Genomic DNA, 18,042 nt, shown 5'->3' on the forward strand with positions numbered 1-18,042 from the left:
TCTTCTCAAGATTAAAAATAACAAAGTTACTCTTTATTACATTGGTTGCTCGTATAAGTACCGTCAAAGGTCAAGACATTTCAGAGATTAACCAGAACAAACAGACAAATTAATACATACATACATTCTGTTTTGTGATAATTTTGATTTATTCACTCAATATATAAATATAAGTTGTAAGTACTCCTTAATTTTGAATATTAAATAAAAATACATGATATTTACTGAATATAATATTAAATATTTAATATTAATAAAAGTAAGTCGTAAAATATAACAAAATTGTTAATGGAACTTGCAGACATTCGATCATATCCCTTATTCACAGATACCTCTTATATGTAGTGTTTATAAATTTACTTGACTTGCTACCCTAGCAGTAACTTAAATATAATGGTGAGTATATTCAGAATAATCAATGGAACTGAAACAAAGAAAAAATAATATCAATTGAATGCATTGTTAAATGTATTTGAAGAACTAAAATAAAAAATATACTCACTCCTAGTGACAGTCCGTATAGATCTCACTAGGTTTAAGATTTGGAACTTAACAGAGGACTGGTCTTCGAAAGCTTGATTGGAGACATTAGCTCCCCAGCCCACTGAAAACAAGCAGTAGTTTATCATTATTTCAATTGATGAACTGGAATTGTTTTATATTTAGGGACTGGAAAGTTATGTTGTTCATGTTGACATAATTAACAGAAAAACCTATCGATTTTTACAGTTCCGGCATTGAAAATTTGTATACTAGATGGTAAAAGGTTGTTGATAACCAAGGTGAATAGATTGTTGATTAGAAATAAAAACTTGTTAAAAATGTAGTCATGTGAATTTAACTTAAGAAAGTGACATTACTTTCCAGTACCCCCAATATTCACTTAAACATATTTAATAAAGATTCTAAGAGTAATACTTATTTACTAGTTTTTTTTCTGACTCTATGTCACATACTAAGCAGATTTGTTCCTTTTCCTTTGTCCCAATTAAGGCACTCCTCAGCAGAAGATACTTCATACTTCACCATCTGCCACCAAGTTTTTGTATCTCGCAGTGTTTCAGTCATTTAAAGTAGCTAATGCAGTAGCCAAGTCATTCAGGTGATATTTTAGTTGCTGTATATATTTACTCTCTGCCGCTTTGAACCCTTCCTTAACAGTTCTTATGCACAAGCACTAAATGGTTCACGGATCTTTGTGTTTAAAATAAACCATGGCATTACAAAACCAAATCATTTTAAGATATTTTTCCTACTCAAAATATACAAAGTGATTAGTGTTATTACTGTGAAAAAAAGTTATCTGTCAGTTTTACACTCATGATGGAGTGGTTGTGGTCATGTCCCACTTGGTTCTGATGCCCCTGCTGCTCTTGCTGCATGTCACTATGTAGCTAGGTGTTTGGCATAGTGGGAGCATTCATTTACTCAATTTTTTAAGGACTTTAGTTTATAAAATCACCGATCATCATTTATTGTGGACTCTTATCAGTGCAATATAATCCTATCAAATTTACTTCAGTGTGAAGGATGACGTTGGAGACAAGAGTAATTTAATATTAGCTTCTGTAAGTTGAGTATAAATAAGTGTATGATATAAATAATTAAGGAAACCATTATGAATTAGCAAGGAGGTTATAATCACGCAGTTCTATTTTGAAGTTCTAAGATAAAATTTTTAAAAAAATGCACAATCACAGTAACAAAAAATATACTAAATAGTATTACAGAAAAGGAAGATTTTAAGACTCAATTACTTAGAGACTTAATGTAGTAGGAGCAAAACCGTAAATATATTTCAATCCCCTAATCAAAATTGCTAAGTAATTATTGCAATATTTTTATAAAATAATCTTAAACTACAAAGTTTTAACCTATCAACACTTACTCTTCTGCATAAATCTTTCTTCATGAAGAACACAGACCGCGTTTAGACAGAGCAGTGAAGCCTCAAACAAGTTCCACAAGGTAATCATTTTGCCTGGAAAAATAACAAACTGACTTAATCTATTTCTTTAGAAAATATTCAAAACATTGATATGACAACTCACTGACAAATCAACACTTAAATTCACAGATAATTTATTTTCCTTTCAGCGCGAAAAGGCAAATACAACAGAACTATGTAATTACAAAAAATACCATTATGCAAAACGTTTAATAAAAAATACTATTATTTTCTATTCAATTGTTATTTTGATTTTCAATATTTTTTGGTAGTTGTTAATTAATAAAAATATATATTTTATCAGATTTTTAATTAACAACTAAATATATTCTGAACCCCGTCGTTAATTTAAACCGATAAAGGTGTAATTAGCCTAAAAATGTTTGAAAATTACAAACACCTTGGTTATAAGGGCAGCTATTTAAAAATAGTTCTTCCAGGTAAATATGGCGCGTCTATCCTGAGTCTGATACAACTCAATTACCAAAGCCCATTATATGACATACAGGCAAATATATGCATGGTCTCTTCCAATCAATAATATAAGCATTATGTTGTTAATTCCGCCATGAATTCTCCCTAAGCGAACCTTTTTTGAAATCGTGATAATCTTAGCACAATAAATGGTTCAGTACAGCTGACTAGGTGGTAGTTTTATTCGGGCTCCATTGCAACCAATTACTCTGTAGAGAGTCCATATAATTTATTTAAGAGCTTAGCGGACCCTGAATCTGATGAAATCTCTGTAACGAATGTCGAATGAGATGTGTAAGTCAAGGTCCCTTAGCCTCTTTTACCTAAAAGCTGCTGAAATTGAAAATCTCATAAAAGCACACAGCTCTTTTGTCATGGAAAATAATGACAAAATGCTCTATATAGGTCGTTTTAATATATTCATAATATAAATAAGCAACTTGTTTAATAATGCCTAAAAATATTTTACATTACAGAATCTAAAACAAGAGAATCCAGGAAGCGTTATACGGTGCTTAATTAAAAATAAAAATCATGACGAGCAATGTCAATGGTTTAATAAAAACATGAAGCAAGGATGTCGTTTCCTATTGCTTTTTTTATTTTGAGACAGAAATCTTTTAGTGCAACCACAAAATACCATGCTCGCTGAGGGGAAGTCTTAGCTGTGTGGGATTCATACCCATTGAATTCCTCTTAATGATCGTCGTTAGTAACTTTGAAGGATCATCAGGATCTCCTACGAAATCCACTGATACCTCTTAGTACTACTGTATTTTTGGGAGAAGAGGGTTTTCTCCGGAACCCACATTGTTTCGAAGAAACACGAGACAAATTGGCATTGTTTCTCTCCCCGAATTCACTTTGAGCGGACTATTAAGGCTCCTCCATCCTCAAGGTCAGCGAATCTAACACCCCGTTTTAGTGTTTTACAACAATGCAAGGCAATAAGCACATTATTAACCGAATTCTAAAGAACCCGGACCTAAGAAGAGCAGTCTGGTGCCTAGTCAATGACGTCTTCGAGCAAAATCCTATTCCGGTCCGACTTGGCGGTCTCCTTCTCAGCCATGATACTTTAACACAAGGAGACTAGCGCTACTCATACGTTTCTTCGCTAATGCATTTAGCACTAGCTAGCTACTGCTACTTGAGAAAGGTTTTGTCTAATTTCAATTTTTTTCATTCATTTGATTTCAGTCTCCACTTCATGGGTGGCACTGCGTTTTTAGATTGGCCGTTACAGTTATTTCTCTTTATAAAGCAACATAGCTAAGGCAATATACTTGTTGTGGCTCAACGGGGGCAGAAATAAATTGTGTACGGAATCCACGTTGCTACTAACTGCTTACTAGATAACCTGGTTATGTTTATTTGAATTGAGCGGTCGGTACTAGTCTGCCCCTTTCGCTTCTATAGATTTTTCGCTCGCACACTAGACTGCGCCCGGGTACTCTTATTAAAGGTAAATAATTGCTGTCAATTTGCTTGGTTTCGTGGGTATATCTCACATCACTCTTCCACAAGCGTAGCGTACACTTGTTACCACTCTCCCTGATCCGGTGACAAAGGGCTGGTTGTACGGTGATCGTCGGTGTGTCGATAGGCGGTACGATGTTTTCGTTTTGTATGTATGCTGGTTTCAGTCGATCGATTGACATATTCGTCGCTCGATGCTTTAGTCGCACTTTGAAGATTTTGTCGTTACGTTGCAGGAATATGGGTGACAGTTGGCGCTTATGGACTTCACACAGTGTCGTTGCGAACAAAAACGTGACTGCAAGTTGCGAGACCTTTGTATAGAAAAGGGTGTTAATTTGTTAGCATTTTTTCTCGGGGATGGTGTCAATAATGCCTTGGTTTCGGCGATTTGGCAGACGAAATCGGTATCTTCAATACTCTATTTTGTAGGTACGAAGAAGTCAGACTCTACTCGTAGTGCCGATTCGTACGATATTGGGGCAGGGCTCAGACTGTTTTCCAGCTGCACTGTGCACAGACGCAATAGCATTGCAAACTGCTCATCGTTCCACCTATGGGAGTGCACAGCTTTTGTTATGACTTAAACTTTGAGAGTGCGGTGTCATCTCCCGATCTTGCCATTTTCTTGCGGCTGGTAAGCAGTTGTTTTTATTCAGTTGATTTCGCATTTTTCCATTAAACGGTTGAATATGTTGGACACAAATTGTCGTCCATGGTTCGTTGTTACTAGAAGTGAAAATCATCGAAACAAAGCGTGCGATCCCACCACAATCCCAACATCCTATACACAAAATTGAAGATAAAATTAACAGAATGATAACTTTTGCTAACAGTATACAAAATAACTAAACAGATAAATAAACGGAGCGGCTTGGCATTTTGACATTAACAAACATATATGTCTGTTACCTTATCTGTCAAACAGTTAATGTTTCGAATATCGCGGAAATTATTTCAAATAACAATTTGCAGTAATCAGAATTTAACTGATTTAATATACCTAAATGTTTTTGTTAAAGCACTGTAAATTCCTACCAACTGTAGTATTATTAGAATATAACAATGCAGACTGAAGGAAATGAAACAGTTTCTTGCGATGATAATACCTCAAGATGCGAAAACGTACTTGCCTCCGATGATGCAAACCAGACAAAAACAGGTGAAGCTGATGAACCGAATTTGTTAAATACTGCAGCAAATTCTATAAGTACAGACATCATCCCAGGGACTTCTTACATTGGCCCACAAGTGCTTAAAAGTGGTTTAAAAGTAAATATTTACGGAGAGGATACGGGTCCAAGGTTTTATGCAGTAAAAGGCACTGTAGTTACGGCTCCTATAATAACCAAGAACCTCTCAGAAGCTTTCAATTACTTGCCTATTTTCGGACGACCGAAAAATAAAGATGATCTAGAGAATTTTCAAAACAATAAGATTCGTGAATATGTGGGATGCGGTCTGAGCGACGAGGATTTTGATAAACTTGCTAATTATTGCAGGTATTGGTTTTAAATCTAAAATGTTACGGAACCATTATATTTTGTGAATGGCTACTTTCCACAATGTAATTTCAAAATTTCTCTACGGAAATAAAAATACCACTAAAACCTTTAAAAATAATCTCTCTGGTTGTTTCCTTGTGAACCAGCTGTCACCATTGACTGTTCTGTTGCTTGATTAATTGCAGTGTAATTATTCTAACCGCCACCTATAGGGCTTATTCACTTTCCCAACCACTGTCTGGCAGTCCAAGTTATTGTTGATCAGAATCACAGTAATAATATTCTTATCAAAAATTCGCAAAGTTCCTTAAGGATTTAATAAAGAATGCTTGGGTTTTAAGACTACTAAGTGTCTATTTCTTTCACTAAATTTACATTGTATAAAACAATTACTAAAACAGACATTTAATTTAAAAAAATTGTGGAATATTTGCAGAGATTTCCATACTGTATTTAGCTTGGAGATTAAGTTTGTTGTGGTCTCTACCCAGATTTGGGCATGTTGGTACCCTTATAGCTTTATGTCAAACTGTGCTCTTTTGGTATTTTTCTTATGACAAATACAAGATACTGTAATTTATCTTATGACAATTATATTAGGAAAAATTGACAATGCATGATTGTAAATGTCATTACAATGTAAATCGACATATTATAAAAAAGTCAAATATATATAACATAGGATTTTTTTTAGTCACCTTTAAATGAAAATGTTAATGTTTTGCAGTCCCAATCATCTCAAAACCGGCAAAGAGTTACAGATGCTTACAAGTACACCTATATTTGGAGTACTGCCTCCCAAACAAGATACAATGTTGACTGACGAGGGCAATGATCTCAATGTTGTGAGGAAGTTTAGGCTGAGGGTTTCCAAGGACAAGGGCAACCTTTATGTCAAGAAGTTAAAGTACAGAGGCATGAGGTTGCTGCCATTGACACAGGAGGTAATACTCATATGTAATTACAATCACTGTTAACATTAGATCATACAATAGACCGTGTAATTTTATAAAATAATTTTCTGACTAAAACTGATAGAGATAGGCAAAGTCATCTTTTTTTACTCTAATTAAATAAGGTAAAGTGCAAACAATAATAAAGAGATTATATGCTCAGTGTTCTTTAAAATATAAATATTCAAAGATTGTTCGGTATAAAATTAGCTTTCAAACTATACAAAGTTTATAATTTTAAGTATATAGATTTTTTAAGATATAACTAGTATTTAAATTTTTTTGCCTCTCCTGATAAGTTGCATTTTGGCACCCATAAAGGTTGTGGATTATGTACTAGATAGATCACAAAAATAGTTATAGTTATATACATCGGGTGAAGTAGTTGTGAGAAGATCATATGGTATGCAGAACAGACAGCTGCTGGGACCTTACAAGCCTGGAGTAGATTCCATGCAATGGCTAGTGCCAGCACAGGATAGTCATCTATAAGATGCACAAAATACACCTTATTACAATTGTTGGAAAATGCTGGAAGCAGGCTCCTTCCAATGTCTTATTTAAATGTAATGCAGAGGTCTAAGTCCAGTAGTTGATGTCATACAGCTGAAATAATGATGATGAATATAAGCCAGTGATGTACTGGATGTTCAAGTGAAAGCATTTATAAAAGCATTGGTGCATGTTATTTTTTTATTTAAATAGTCCATACTCTCTAGTAGAAGCGCTTAATAATTTTCATTGATAAAAAGTTTGTCTATTACAAAATAACATTATAAAATATCTATTGCTATGTTTATATTAAGCAAGAACAATTTGATCAGTTAATTATTGTTTGAATACAACCACATAAGGAGGCTCAATGTCAACCAGAGAGCAACGGAGAGGGTGATGTTCGGAGTTTTTTTGAAAGATCAAATCAGAAATGAGGAGATTGATAGATGAACCAAGATTACTGTCTAAACTAGCAGTGGGCAGGGTATATCGCTTGTGGAACCGATAACCGTAGGAGCTGAAAGGTTCTAGAATGTCGACCACTAGTAGGTAGATTTGGGGATAAGCCACCTCCTAGATGGACTGATGATGTAGTTAAGATCCTGGAATTGGTGGCATTCTTTAGTGAAGCCTTATGTCATATAGTAGGCCTTCATCAGTTGAAAAGAAGAAGCACATCTAGTAGTTATTTTTTTAAATTACACTTAATCTTTAGCATATACTATTTACAATTTTTTATCTCAATAATGTCTTGAGTTTAATCAAATTATGTAATATTTCTAGGACCCTGATAATATGAAAGTAACAATTGGAACGCCATTGGAACCAGGAAAGGATTTATTGTTTCGAATACGTTTTTACAGACAATTTTCACATGGAAAAGAAAGAAATGTAAGTTTTTGTTTATTTATGACTATCTGAACCAATAGACAATATCCTATTTCAGTCAAAAACATAAATTGGGTTTAAAAATTTATTCTTATTAAACTTGTGTGTTATTACTTAAAATAAGACGTTTTGCTGTGTTATTTTATATTAACTATTTTTGAAACCAGACAGATAGATACTCTATAACAGCGGTGGCTAAGCTTTTTGGTAGTGCGAGCTAATGGAATATGCAAAAGAATGTGTTTTTTAAATAAAATCATATTTATTGAAAATAATTTCAATGTACATTTATCAGCAGGCTGGCAGGCGATGCATTTATTGCACGACTACTGCTGCAATAAAGCGGTAAGGCGGAATAAAACGTGTGATATATTCCTATTAAGCATTTTAAGTTTTTATCATGAAGTACAGAGAAGCTAAACACGCGCGAGTGTAAATTGCTATATAAGCTCATTTCTTTCTCTTTGATGAATGTAAAAAATATAGAGATGCAATTGAAACACGCGCGCTCTAGAAAGTGATTATATCTTTAGCAAAGATATACATCTTTCTTGTCTTTAGCTCGCGTGCTATCCATCTCTAGTACATACTAAACCGAAGCAATTGGTTCAAGATGCGTATGCGCTCTTTTTTGTATTTAATATTTAATATGAGAACCTTACCTTTTTAATTTTATTGTTTATTATAAATATAGTTTATAGATTATTAACAAGGTGTTTACTTTATGTGCAGCCCGCCAAAGTATATTAAAATTTTATTTGACCCGTTGATTAAAAGGTTGCTCAGCCCTGCGCTACATTACTACTGTCTGTTAGCATTCTAAGAGTCTCTAACTGAACTAAACTATCTACTTGATCGAAAAAAAGGAGTTCTTGAAGGACTTGCTTGAATTTTGCCCGATTTAACTAAAGAAAATTATTATATTTGTGCAAAAAAGTTGGTCGGAGAGAAAGAATGAACTCTATCATTTACAAGGTTTTCCTTCAGCATTATCCATCTTGTGATTAAATAATTTGTATCTATTGTCCTGTAGTAATAGAACTGTCTAGTTGATGGAGAAGAAGAAAAAATAAACTTTCATTTTCTACAGCATTCTTCAACCTTATTTATTTTGAGATGAAACAATTATTTGCAGAACTCTCGGCACTCGGTGTTCAGCTGCGACGTGGTGATGGTGGGTCGCAGCCGGCTGTCAGCGTTGCGCGAGCGCATTGTTTGCGCAAACGACGTTGTGATGCGCGTCGACGTCTCCGCCAATCCGTTCGACACGCCCACCACTATTGCCAAAGTAAACCTTTTTTTTTTCGGAGGAACTTTCTGACCTTAGTCTATCTTATGTGTCTTTAATAAGACACTACGGCAGTGCCTCGTCGAAGCGCACAAGAGACCGGGTGGAAAGATAAGGTTGGACAATCCATTACTGCGTCTGATATCTTAATATATCACCTTCAAGTCATGTCCTACTAATCCAGTATAAATACATTTAAAAAACTTATAAGTAAAACGGTTTTTCGATACCCATATTGTGGTGGTTGTGGAAAAATATGTACCTAGTCCGCCATATTGGAACGGCGTCCATCTTGAATTTTAAATTTTGACATAATCACTGTGTTTTACTAGTGTAGCCCTTTCATTTGATACCCATATTGAGGGGGTTAAGGAAAAATACGTAATCCGCCGTAAATACGTAATAGAAAATAAAAACAATAATTAATATGTTATATTAAATTGTGAGATTCTTCCTACAGCCAGTAAGTTTTGTATGTAATGACAAAACGAAGTCCAAATTAGAAGTGTGTATAATAAACAAGCTTAGCACGTATTTATACCGATTTTTAAAACTATGAATAGAATATTCAACCAATAAATCGTCAGCCAATCACAAAGCGAGAAATATTGTAGAGCGCTGTCTCTTTCGCCCGATGTATAAAGCGCTATAGCGTGGGATTCCCCGGTTCGATGTGTCGCTGATGATGACACAACATATGTAAATTAAAAAAACAGCGGTAAAGGGATGATATATTTTAGGCAGTTGCAATGGAGGTGCTAATATGATCCAGCTTCATCCGCCTTGCCTCAGTATTTAGGTGTCTCTCCAACCATGTAAGGTATCACAAGAATACAATTCAAGAATTTAATTGAAATTTCCCAGGACCTTTTCCCATCAGGATTCCTGTTCATAAACAACGTGTTCTACGTGGACGAGCGCGAGGGTTGCAAGGACTACAGCGAGCCCATCCGCGAGTGGGCCAAGAAGCGCGGCATCGGGGACTTCCCCAAGCGCGACATGAACAGCGTGCGCCTCGACGAGCTCATCATTAAGCTTGGACACCCCGAGGTGGGACGGTCTTCATATCCATTGTCTTCATTTATTTATTTGTTATTAATTAAATTGTTTACACTAAAAAGTTAAAAATGATACAAATAACCGCGTAGTTTCGCTTTTCGAGAAGAAAAAAGATCATAGACGTTAGCTTGAAGAATTGTTCGTCTGAAGTATTGATGACCGTAGGTGCTGGAAGGTTCTAGAATGGCAACCATGGGTCGGTAAATGCGGCGTGGGTAATCCTCCCACAAGGAGGATTGACGATATCGTTAAGGTTGTGGGGATCGCTAGAAGTGGGCAGCGAAGGACCAATCATCGTGGCGCTCTTGGGTTAAACTTTTCCAAATGTTCGAGAAACACTGTCTTTGGGGGAGACAGCGATATGTGGGAGACCACGGTATCTCCCGGTCTAAGATGACCACGCAATCTTCTCACGTAGTCCACTCTGCCCCCGAAACTTGTACTGTCATGATAATTGGGGATCACATCTATACATCGTCCTCATCAGAGTCGCTGAAGCTAGTAGAAGTTTGAGGTTCCAGTACTAAATACTGGCGACTCCGAAGGCCGCGTTTCTGGTAGAGGAATACTGTTCTCCAGGGAGCATGCATTGCAGGAGGCGTCAATCGGCTGACGCGAACGAATGAATGATGTCGAACAAACGAATGTGATGAATTTGTGGTCTCCGTTATTTGGAACCTCTCGTTCTCCTATCATATTTTTGGAACTGGGATATATTTTTCGATATTTTTTACATTTCTTTTATATTATTTTCACCCTCTCTTTAATTATTTTTTCTTTCATACTTCGTGGCACTTTTCGCAATTTTAAATTTCACATTTACACTTTTAGTTTTTGATTTTTACAATTTTCTTTATTCAGTTTTCTATTGTTCCAAATCTTTCTTGTACAATAAAAGCTTATGTATAATTAAAATCTTTCCTTATTACACTTATCACAGTTGTTCACCTGTATTATTTTGAATATTGTTGTCGGTGATAAATGGGGGGTACTAACACCTCGTCTACTGGCTAGTGAAGCATGTGTTGTGCAGGTGTACGTGCACCAGGGTAACTGCGAGCACCTGTTCACCTTCTCGGAGGTGCGGCTGCTAGGTGCGGGAGAACCGCTGCTGGCGTCACATTACCCGCGTCACACCGCCGTGCTGCAGCACCAGACTGTCTACTGTACCACCTGCGCGGAGTTCGGCGCCAAGTGGGTGGCGGTGGGGTGCGATCGCGTGCCCTTCGATCCTGCTTTCTTCTGCGACACCTGCCTCAAGCTCTACCTTTACATCGACGGCCGGAAGATCGGAAACTTCAGCGCCTACTCCTACAGAGGAAACGAGATCAACATGCTCAAGCCATTGGGCTGACCTGACACAATAAACTGTTGCATTATACCTTTCGTTTCATTACCACAACTACTTCCTACCTTTGTATCATCCTTTATAATCATAACCTGTGACAGTAACGACTATAAGTATAAAGGATATTGCCACAAATTGCCACAATGTCAACATGCAATGAGTTACCCGAACTTATCGTTTTACAGGACGACTATACGTATCAAGTTATTTGTCACTTATGATGTAGAGGATATTACCACAAATTGCCACAATGATAACATGCAATGAGTTATCCGAACTTATTGTTTTACTGGACGACGACACGTATAAAGTTATTTGTGATGTATGATATTAGAGGATATTACCACAAATTGCCACAATGATAACATGCAATGTGTTATCCGAACATATCTTTTTACTGGACGACGATATGTCTAAAGTTATCTGTCAGGTATTAGAGGATATTGCCACAAATTGCCACAAAGTCAACATGCAATGTGTTATCCGAACTTACCTTTTTACTGGAAGACGATATGTATAGTTATCTGTCATGTATGATATTAGAGGATATTGCTACAAATTGCCACAATGTCAACATGCAATGTGTTATCCGAACATTTTTTTTTACTGGCTATCACTATCTACTATACTACAGTGTTAAAATCGTGTTTCGTGACACATATTGTCGAAGAAACCTGTGATGTAATTTTTATGATTATTAACATCATCATCATAATATCAGTGACCTTTAGAGGAAGTACAGTGTTATGTGGAATTCCTACCCATTAAAACCACTTCGATGGTCGTCTTCGTTACCTTCGGAGGGGCCGTCGGTTCTACAGAACTCGCAGCTGCTTCTTTGTACTCATTAAGGGCACATGCAGGAGGAAGTTGTGCCTCGCTGTTACAGCAACACGAGAACACTTCACGTTGCTGCCATTCTTGGGTTGATAGTGGTGGACGACCCCCACTAGTGAATCCGTGCAAAAGGATTATATTACGTATATCTAGAAAGAATAAAAACAAATGTACTTTTAAAATTTTGATGAATTTTTAGCAATAAATATATATTAATCTTTACAATAGATGTCATCGATATATGCTATTTATTACATAAATTTTGTTTTCAATTAGTTGTAAGTGGAAATCAGGGGTGTCAAACTGACAGGTGGCGTGTCGCGTGTCGCATGGGGTATGAGGTGATAAACTTTTTGTCAGCCCAATATAAGGATGCGAAGTGAAACTCAAATAGAAATGTAAATTAGAAAAGAAGTGATCATATAATATGTTAAATGCCGTATTTACAAACGAATCCTTATTATTTGTAACGTAGTTTACGTACAAGAAATTTAATAAAAAAAGCAGCTGAATAGAGTGCAATACGAAACAAGTAAAATAGTCGCCTGTCAGAAAAGTTGCGGCAAATATTTTTTTACTATTATTGTTAATATTGTTACGTGACATGATAGAGCTCTACTTATTCTCTGTTGATGTAGGTGCTGTTAGCCCGGAGGCTTTTACAGCTTCATCAGGGCAGAGTTTACGGAACGGAAGGGTTCGTGAACTTAAAAACTAAAAATAAAGCTGGTAGGGCGCCTACCAGATGTATGAAGACGTTCACACGTAGCAAGGCGCTCTACCCGTGTAGAGCTGTGTAATGATGTGTGCTTAGGACGGCAGCGTAGACCACAGGAGACCCGAGGAGGGATCCAGATCTAACCGCAGTCCGTACACCAAAAAAGGGGGAATTTAACGGTGGTTGTTGTGCAATTCGCATTGTTTGTCGCATGCGCATTTTTCAGCGGGCTGGCGGGCGGTGCACTTTATTGCACGACTACGACTGCATGTGCGGAAGTAGCTATATATTTGTCCTTTTCTTACGTCCACGCTGTTCGCGGTTAGGGAGCGGGCGGCCGCTCACTAAAAACGGGTGTTGTGATAAGGCTCTAATTAAAATGCTACTTGTACTTAAAGGACATGTTTGTTCACAGCACTGAGATAGTCACGGAAGTATAATTATTATTCGCATACCATTCCGTAACTACACGAATATTAAACTGACTCTATGAATACAGCTTCACTTTAACACCCGGTGACGTTTCGCATATCGCTTGCTATCGCTTTGAATCGGTGGCGAGAAATCAGACGACAAACTTTCCACTCTCCTCGAGACCGCTCGTTAAATACCGCTGGCAGGTAATATCCTTAATTAAAAAAAAACTTTTAAACCACTTAAATGACGAGCCTTTACTAAAGTGTGTAGTGTAGTCTGCACTTTATTTCATATCACTCTCTGATAGCTGCAGTAAAAGGTGCAATTGCACCTAATAGCAGCTGTACATTTTTATTGCGCACCGTCAGCCCCGACTGGCTCGATCGTAGTATTCTGATGTTCCGAGCAGTCTCTATATGTCAGATACTTCTGCGGTAGTCGCAATATAATTGAACCGACATGATTAGACTTTCTTAGATCGTCTTTTGGTTCTGTTATTACTTGTGATTATAGGCTAACTAAGGCTAACTTAGGCTAACATCAACTTAGCGTTATGATGCTTTTAACTAATGATGATGTAAGTTGTGATTAGATTCTTTCGTTGATTTTACTGATGGTCAACTGTGATCAACTTGGCTGCAGTTAAGTAAGAGAAAAATAACTTGAGTCTCTTTGCCTCCTGTATTTATGTATGTATGTATTTTATCCTGTCCATTGGAATTAAAACAGTTAACAGATTCTATTTCAACATTCTTTTTCAGTTTTTTTATTTATGGGCACGGTGGCCATTTGCACTCGCAGATTTGTTTTATAAAAACCTATGTTGTACACCACGGCTTACATACTAAGATTGCCCAGCTGAAGTTTCTGAGGGTATCTTTGAGTCTTACCATCAAAGACCTGTCTGACCTTTCAAGCCTCCGTCAATTGTGTCTGTAAGGCAGCAGTGACTTTCAACATCAGTATTGTCAGTTCTACAGGAAGCTACCACCAGCTCCAAAGGCACTTCTGCTGAGAGCCGGCGAGAAAGTCAACAGTTGCACTTTACAAATAATTTAAATCCACGCATTAACATCAGTATAGTGTTTTTGTATACAATAATATATATATATATATATATTTTAATAATATTCTCCAGTGGCAGATCTGAAATTGTTAGTTGAATTTTATTGTAAATAGGTATACCTTGTGCCATAAATGATTTTTTTTTCCCTAGTATTAAAACCGTGTCTATCACTGTCATAAATGATTTTGTTTGTTTTTGCGGACAAATAAAACATTATATATATATATATATATATATATGTATATATATATATATATATTATATATATGTATATATGTATATATATATATATATATTGGTACACAATCGTAAGAATACAAGTTCTATTAAAAACTTCTCGCAAAGAATCCCCGAGCTCCCATGCAATAAGTTCTTTTTTGGATTACGAATGTTGACTCAATATCTGTCACGTTGCCCCAGAATAATATGCCATAGACAATAAGCGACGAGTAGCTTAAATATTAGCGTCCGCATGCTATCTGTTCGAACAGCTTAATCAGCGTTCCTCAGTCTACTGGCAAGAGAAGACAGATGGGTGCCCCACTGAAATTTTCAGTCTAGAGTTATTCTTTCCCCGTTTCGTCGTCGTCATCCAACTGCCAGGTCAAATCTCCTTCCAAAGATATCTATAGTTGTGTAAGAACTACATTACGTCATCAACAGCGGTGCATTGAAAAGGGGAATTCCACAGAAATATAATTCTTTATATACATCGTGCGAAAGAGAGCGCTCTATAATATATCTCGACTTTTGATTGATCGATGGGTTTTATTGATTGAATTTCCATAGTTTTAAATCGGTGTAAATATGTGCTAAGCTTGTCGAATTTACACACTTCTAATGGGTTTAGTGTTGTTATTACCTCCAAGACCTATTGGCCATAGGAAGAATCCCTCAGTTGGTTATACCATAATCGCCACACTTGGTATGCGGAATGGCGATGTGTCGTATTATGATACGAAGAGGACGTTGCTGTCAATTCTCTTGAAATTTGTTTGAGATCCTTGGCAATTCTTTATAATTAATGCACAAAGTGAGAAATACATAAGATTGTATTCCAGGAATCGAACCCGTCCTCCACCACTGGGCTGCCACGGCTCAATACACTATTTTAATTCCTTATAACAGCAAGTTAGTAGGTTATCCGAACAAATGCTAACACGGCGATATTTATAGTTGACCGCTTTACCCGTTTATGCAGATTAGATGAATTTAGATGTCAAGACGATCGTTCCATCTTCATCTCGGACCTGGTTGGTAAATACTTCAAGGCTAGGAATGACATATCTTATTGCAAAGAACAATATATGCTAATAGCTCTCGCACAGATACTAACGTACAACTTGAGTGGAAGATGAAGTGGTCGCACGAAACGGAATTTCAAAAACTGGACATTATTAGGATCACACAAAGACGAAAACTCAAAAAATATTGAAACAAAAAGAACATAGACACGAACCCTAATGTGCAATATATATCCTAGGCGCGTTACGGGTTGAATTCCAGTTTCGATTGAAGGAAAGAATAGAAGAAGGGAACATCGTCTCATTGATAAGTAAAGAGGAAATCCGCAAAACCTTGGATTATTGCCAGAAGGTAGTAAATAAAGTAACAAAAGGTGATAAAACTCTGATAAAGGTCTGCGATGGTACATGATTGCCTAGAAGAAACACTATTGAAGACTTCCAAGTGATAGCTTTAAACCTATAGGTTGTTCCATATCTTGACTGTTCGCACTATAATGGTATTTTTAAAACGCTTAGTGCGAGTTATAGAGTTTTCAACCATGTATGGATGTCGTGACGAGATCTGTGAAACTACATGCTTGTTTAGAAACCTATTGACTCTTACTTGGTATCTCACTTGTGGTCTCATTGGCAACAACAGTTGCACAACGAGCTATGGAAAAGGCTTTGCTTAGGATTTCTCCATGATATGGAACTGGAAATGAGAAGATCAGATGAAGGACATAAATATCCGTCATCGGACTTTTATTTTTGTTGCATGTTCATCTAAAAGGTGAACAAATAATCCTGTTAAAGTAGTTGGGAAACTTGGTATGCAGCCGCTTCTTACTCGTCTACACTAAAACTACATATACTCCTTACTGTATTATGAGGTATATCAACAAATGTATAAATAACCTATTTCGTTTGAACTTTTCATCTATTATAAATTTCTTCTTCGAAAATATAATGTTTGGGTCTATATTTAAATTGTCTCATTGGTCTTGCTAAAACCTGAGATCATTTGTGTCAGCACCTTTTGTGTGATAGTTCTTTATGTTCATTCAATTCTTTTACCTATATTATATCTTCATCACCAACATGTTCCTAATGTAATCAGCTCATGGTTTGTGACATCCATCACATTTTTTGATGTAACTTGAGAACTAAATAAGAAAGGACCAATATCTAGCCACCTCCGCACATGCAGTTGCTAAACACCGAGTCTGTGTAACACTAATCTGTGTAACAACTCCTGAAGATGCCCCGTGGAGGGGTGAAACACGTGTTGAGTAAATTTACGGTGGCGGTTGTGTAGTTGGCATTGTCTGTCGCATGCGCATTTACGAGCGGGCTGGCGGGCGGTGCACTTTCATGCACGACAACCACTGCATGTGCGGAGGTGGCTAGATATTGGTCCTTTCTTATTTAGGATGGACTTCCGCAATGTATCGCCTGAATCCATTAAATACTTGAGAACTAATTATAATTTATAACATATTTAATATTAGATATTGTGTGTAGTAGAAAAGCGTTTAGACTTAAGGACCTAGCGAAGAAAGATTTTTCAATTGATGACCAGGAAGAAGATAAAACGAAAAATCATTTACACAAATCGACTTACCAACGCATTTTGCAATTGAATCCAGGAATCAATGACTCATTCTATGTAACCAGGCATGAGCGTGGGAGTAAGCGATTGAATGTTTTATAGTATTTTAATATAGGAAGCAGCCAGGCTTCCGTGTACATGCAACAGTAAATAATGTAGATAATTCAAAAGAGAACAATCACTGTTGATGTATGAGTCAAATCGGTCATAATTATATTTAAAATATCTTCCTGTTCCAAACAACCTCTGCCTCATATAATTATTAAGGTCTTCAGAAGACGCTGGATGTAGTTCACGTCCAGTCGGTCTTATTGGAAGTCTCTGAGGGAGGCTTATGTCTAGTATACGTCTTAAGGTTGAAATGAAAAGATTTCTGAAGCCGTAACGCTCTATTGCAAAGCATACGAAACAAGAGAAACAGAAACAAAGACAGAAATTAAAAAGTAGAAGAGAAAGACAGAAAGAAGCATATAGCTAATATAGAGGATAGTTGAAGAAGTTTGTAAAATAAAACAGGAATCAGTACAGAAGCGCAAGGCAAATGAAAAAGAACAATTGATCTATTAGGCGTTAGTTATAAGAGATATTTTCCACACCAAGCAAGCAAATTCCTTCAACCCCTACTAAGTGTTTTGCAAATTCTTTTATAGCGTGAACAGTCAAGTAGTGGAACAATCTACCGGCGCCATTGTTTCCAGACAATTATAATTAATTTTTAATGGAATCAGG

The 18,042-nt window shown here is 36.5% G+C and overlaps 2 protein-coding genes across 2 annotated transcripts; one reads left to right on the forward strand and one right to left on the reverse strand.

Moving 5' to 3' along the window:
* Positions 1-244: 244 nt before the first annotated feature.
* LOC137923399 (immediate early response 3-interacting protein 1) lies at positions 245-2,054 on the reverse strand. Its single transcript, XM_068766642.1, has 3 exons — positions 1,889-2,054; positions 503-604; positions 245-424 (listed from the first exon to the last, which is right to left on the reverse strand). Exons 1-3 carry the CDS (start codon positions 1,974-1,976, stop codon positions 369-371), a joined length of 246 nt encoding a protein of 81 aa, XP_068622743.1. The 5' UTR covers positions 1,977-2,054; the 3' UTR covers positions 245-368.
* A 2,775-nt stretch (positions 2,055-4,829) lies between these two features.
* Pbp49 (proximal sequence element A Pbp49) lies at positions 4,830-11,458 on the forward strand. The gene is made up of 6 exons (XM_068766567.1): positions 4,830-5,403; positions 6,134-6,350; positions 7,638-7,745; positions 8,878-9,030; positions 9,895-10,080; positions 11,123-11,458. The coding sequence occupies exons 1-6, from the start codon at positions 4,967-4,969 to the stop codon at positions 11,441-11,443; spliced, it is 1,422 nt and encodes a 473-aa protein (XP_068622668.1). The 5' UTR covers positions 4,830-4,966; the 3' UTR covers positions 11,444-11,458.
* The last annotated feature ends 6,584 nt before the right edge of the window (positions 11,459-18,042 follow it).

The sequence above is a fragment of the Battus philenor genome, unplaced genomic scaffold (genome assembly GCF_028537555.1).
Source record: "Battus philenor isolate CCGP_79_NKW_IND1 unplaced genomic scaffold, ilBatPhil1.0.hap1 SCAF_21, whole genome shotgun sequence".
Lineage (NCBI taxonomy): Eukaryota > Metazoa > Arthropoda > Insecta > Lepidoptera > Papilionidae > Battus > Battus philenor.